General features: G+C 30.8%; 1 protein-coding gene across 1 annotated transcript; it reads left to right on the top strand.

Moving 5' to 3' along the window:
• The first annotated feature begins 558 nt into the window (after positions 1-558).
• Positions 559-1098, top strand: LOC125809101 (agamous-like MADS-box protein AGL29). The gene has a single exon (XM_049488745.1). It carries the CDS (start codon positions 559-561, stop codon positions 1096-1098), a length of 540 nt encoding a protein of 179 aa, XP_049344702.1.
• The last annotated feature ends 4203 nt before the right edge of the window (positions 1099-5301 follow it).

Raw genomic sequence — 5301 nt, 5'->3', positions numbered from 1 at the left:
AAATAATACATGAATTACGCATATCATTATACATTCACTCATTATTATTAGTTTGAGTGTTTGACTTATTTAGATTTATTCTTCTTAAATGAACATCAATTTACAAGGTGAAAGATCTATTATTTTTAAATTGTAAGTACATTAATATATTTTTTCTTTTCAAGTTAAATAGTGGATTTATTTTTATTTGAGCAAGTGCATAATTTGATTTAGTTACTATAAAATAACCAAAAGATTCTAGTAATAGTAAAATATATTCACAATAGTTAATTACAAATTGATAAATTTCATGTACTATATTAAACACCAACTTACCTATTTAAATTAACTTTTAGATTTATTTATGTTATTATAAAATCAGATTTTGAATATCAAAATTAATATAAATTTTCCTTAATAACTTTCAATATCAAGAAAAAATTACTTTTATTGGGATATTGGCAAGTAATTTAATGACCACTGTGAAATTTATGTATATAAATATGCATGATATTTCTTCTTCTTAGTACACATATTTTTTAAGAAATAATTATCTAATATATTTCATTATATTCTAGCATGGAGCATAAGAAGACATCAGGACGTCATAAAAATCCATTGGAGAAAATAGAGAATGAATCTGCTCGATTCACCACATTCTCTAAACGACGTTCTGGCTTATACAAAAAAGCTTGTGAACTTGTTAGAGAATGTGATGTCGATCTTGGAATTATTATGTTTTCACCGAAAGGTATACCTTATTCCTTTATTAGTCCAACCTCTAATGTGGTCATTGATCGTTTTATAAATCCTACAACAAAATTAAATGCAAGTGACCGACTTGTTGCGGTAGAAGCACGCAAAAAAGTAAGTCAATTTAATGATATTCTTAATGAATTGGACGAAAGAGAAAAGATTGCAAATGAAAAATTAGATCGAATGAGTGAGGCTAGAGATATAGGTTGGTGGGAGTCCATAGACCGATTCAGTGTACATGATACAATGAAGTTTGAAGCTTGGTTAATTTCCGGTGAATTTAGTTTGAACGAACATTTGGAGCAGCTAGAAAATGGAGCTTCATCCTCCTCACAGATTCCATCAGATGATGCAAATATCTAACCTAATGTCTTCTAGACGAATTATCTTCAGATAATATTATTTATCAAAGTCCTTTGCTTTAATTTTTTTGTTATTTATTATTTTGTTTCAATTATGATATTTAATTCTTGTACTTTGCAATGATATTTATTGAAGACATTTATATTTATGATTATCTATTGTCTCCAACATGTTTGAATTAATATCATAATATGGGTTTAAATAATACGCAACCTAATATACGAACCTCTCAATTTATCTAAAACTATATTTGAAGCACGTCATATCAAAAAATTTATTTAGAAAATAGAGAAACAGAAATATGTGACTAAAACTTACTAAAATACAAAAGGATTTAACTCTATGTGATGAAAGAGTTTGAAAAAATCAATATTTAAAGGAGAATTTAAAGTCTCCAAGTTTTATTTCCAAGAGGTCAATAAGTTCCAACAAGTTAAATTCATATAATTTGGACAACATAAAAAATGAATGTTGTGCAAAACTTATCCGAGCACATTTAACAAGAATGCTGACAAAAGTATGAATGTTGATCGAAGTCAAACTTCGGCCAAAACATCAAAGTTGAACACCTAATGACATAAACTCGCATCGGAAGCCTCAAGGCCCAAATCAACCCTGCGACTAGCCCAAATTGGGCCTTAGGAGTTGATGGAACCGACGGAAATCACATCCGACACCTGAACTTCAAATGCTGACTAAAGTCACCCCTTTCACTTAAGAACTTCTGTAACAAGAAAAACTCGCATAAAACTCAAATGAACGACCCAATGATTGAACTGTCAGTCCTATAAAGTCATAAATAACTTGAGGTCACTACAAGGTCATTACATATTCATAATAAAATTACACCTCAGAATAAATTTTAAAACTTCATGCTTCTATCGGATAGAGATTTAATAAATGTTATTATCCAGAAATGAATCATTTATAAAGTACTAAGTGAGTTATTTACATCCTCTTACGGGACGGTGATGAGAATGAGGTTTCATTTTTTTTATTAGATCCATACAATTTCATGTTAAAAATACTCATATTTAACCACATCATGTTTCTACCGAATAAGGTTTCAATAAATGTTATTTGAATCATTCATAAAGTACTAGGTGATTTATCTTATTCTCCGATGGAAACTGTGATGAGAATGACTCATTTTTTCATTAGATCTAAACGATTATTCATGGTAAAATTAGTCTATATGACCATATAGCTTGCACTTTTGACCTTAATTAATTTCCACTAACCTTTTGGTCCAATCTCATCGACTTGATCAAATAAAAGATATTAATTGATTTAAGTTGCTTCTCTTGTATCAACACCTTAAGCTTATCATTGTTTTGATTTACATTGTTTTGTGCATGTGAATCAATGAATTGCACACTTTTATTTACTCTCTAAAGTATGTAAAATTCATGAAATGATTGTCGGATGCATTAATTAATCATTGGATGAAAAAAGTATGAAATCTAGGGAATTTGTTTGAAAATTGAAGTCAACATCATTTTATGAATTCTAGTATAGATTAAAGTGAAAGTACATAACTTGTTTGTTCACATGCACGAAACAATGTGAATAACTTCTTTTTTCGTTCAACAATGATACTTACTACATGTACTTGAGTTTTTATGGAGAATGGAAGCGGGCCTCTTTTTCTCTTAAAATTCAAGAGCAGATCTTGTATAGGATAACTCATGTAATTTAAAATTTTGAGTGGACCTGTCTTTTGAATCTTTAATTTTGTATAATTGAATTATGAAAAGATAGGATAAGTCTTTCCTATCAATAAAAAAAAATACTAGACATACTAAAAGAAAATAAGACAAAGAGAACAATTAGCTCTATACGTACTCACTTGAAGGACTAAGAAAAATCGAGATAAAAAAAGAATAAGCAACTAACTTTATGGGTGTGTTTGGTATGAAGGAAAATGTTTTCCTAGAAAATGTTTTCTTGGAAAACAAGTTGATTTTTGACTTATTTTCTCATGTTTGGTTGGTGAGTAGAAAATATTTTTTGGAAAAGATTTTTTGTGTTTGATTTATGAATGAAAAATGTTTTTGAAAAATTTCTTTTATTTATACTAGAGTAGAAAATAATTTTTGAAATTGAAAATATTTTTTTAAAACAAACTTAAATTTTTTTTGGGGTGGGGGCTGGTAGGGGGTGGGGGGGGGTCGAGGGTAGGGGTGAAAAATTGAAATTTTGAAGTTAAATTTTTTTTTTTTAAAAAAAAATGCCTTAAATTTTTTTTTGGGGGTGGGGGACTGGTAGGGGGTGGGGGGGGGGGGTCGAGTGTAGGGCTAAAAAAATGAAATTTTGAAGTCGAAAATATTTTTTAAAAACTAACTTAAATTTTTTTTTTTAATTGGAAGTTGGAAGAGAGTTTTGGAAAATGTTTTCCTTAAGTTTTGAAGGGAAGTCATTTTCCTTAAATTTGAGGAAAATGAGTTGATTTGGAAAACATTTTCCAAAACATTTAACCCAACCAAACATGAGAAAATTGGAAAACATTTTCCGGAAAATGTTTTCCTTCATACCAAACACACCCTATGTGTAAAATCGAGAGCCTTTAATTTCTCCTATGAAAACGAAGAATGGTTTTGGGCAAGATAAGAGAAGAACTAAAAGTTGAAAACATATATTTAAAGTTCAACTAGTTGACTATAAGGAATTAACCATTCAAACTTTATGATAACATTCTGTAACTTTTTCCTATCCATTCCAAGTCCTAATTCCCGAGGTGTTACAATATAGTTCATTAAAAGTATGATATTTTATGTAAATGATTAAGAAAGGTTTCTTATGTTGACTCACCTTGATTTATATGCTTTGAAAGATGGTTTCAAACTAATACTTATGCATGGACTCAATCCAAAAATGGATGGGATGACACTCATCTTATTCCACCAAGATAAGTCAGCCTAACTCAACTAATACAATAAATGCAAAAGTAAAACAAGAAAAATAGACTAACACCGTCTAATAATATGGGATCAACTCAAATAAAACCCTAAATCCAGTTTTCACGTGTACAAGCCTCTAAAGTAATTACAATTGATTTGAAAGAAAAATACAAGTCTCAAATGATATTATCTCTAGAATAGAACAAGATCATAAATAAGGAGCAGGAGGGTCTGCTAAGATGACAAATAGCTACCTCACAAATCGCCATAGGAAGCCTCGGACAAGAAGAGAAGAGACAGTAATCACGAAGATCCAAGCTCATAACCTACACAAATGTAGGATCAAGCGATGAGTACCAAACAACACGGTACTCATCAAGCGAGCTCCATAACACAAGTTAAGAATATATAATATGGGTACTCCTACCAACCAAACCGAACCTCCACAACTACAACCTGCATAAAATCAACTCAACCTAACACTTCATAATTTAAACAACACATAGCTCAATAACAACCCTCCAAGATTACAGATTAGTAACACACATGATCAAGTTCACCAATCACAAGTTCCACTGAAAGGCACTCACAAGTTCACAAAATGATAAAGATATGCAATGCAATTAAATGCAATACCAAGTATGGTGATGTTGTCTGACCTAGTTAGACACATCCGATGTTTCTATATCCAGGACCGATGAGGGACTTATCATTCCATGCATCCGTTGCGGCGTACGACACATCTCTTGATAATAGAATTCATCGCAGTTTGCAACACGTCCCTTGAATTGTAATATTCATCCGACGTGTGACACGTCCCTCAAAATAGTACATCCTCTTCAATTTCTTATTCTTGCTCAACTCACATAAAACTTGTCACAACCATGTCTCATAATCAATGCAAATGACATGTTCACACAATTAATGAGGAGATGGTCATTTCCATAACAATGCACAATTCATAACAAAATCATGATAAACATCAACAACGAATCAATAAGCCTTTCAAACCATTCTTAACACATTACACACCAATAATTAATCACATTGTCTTTTATTACTCCTTTGTCATCATTATAATTATTCAATATGGACAAGTCTATCCATCACCAAGTCCTATTTATCCCCAATATATACCACAAGAAAATACATGATACTATACACTTAAAAAGGGTCGAGAAATCGACTTGCCTCAATTAATCAACAATTCACTCTGAGACATGAGTCTTCCCCTTTCGTTGGGCTTCCAAATCAATTTAATCTATTCAAATAAATAACCACAATTAGATTTTGAAACTAATAA

The sequence above is a fragment of the Solanum verrucosum genome, unplaced genomic scaffold (genome assembly GCF_900185275.1).
Source record: "Solanum verrucosum unplaced genomic scaffold, falcon-dt-bn FXZP01000248.1, whole genome shotgun sequence".
Taxonomy (NCBI): domain Eukaryota; kingdom Viridiplantae; phylum Streptophyta; class Magnoliopsida; order Solanales; family Solanaceae; genus Solanum; species Solanum verrucosum.
The sequence above is the reverse complement of the archived record's forward strand: the minus strand, read 5'-3'. Positions and strand labels throughout refer to the sequence as shown.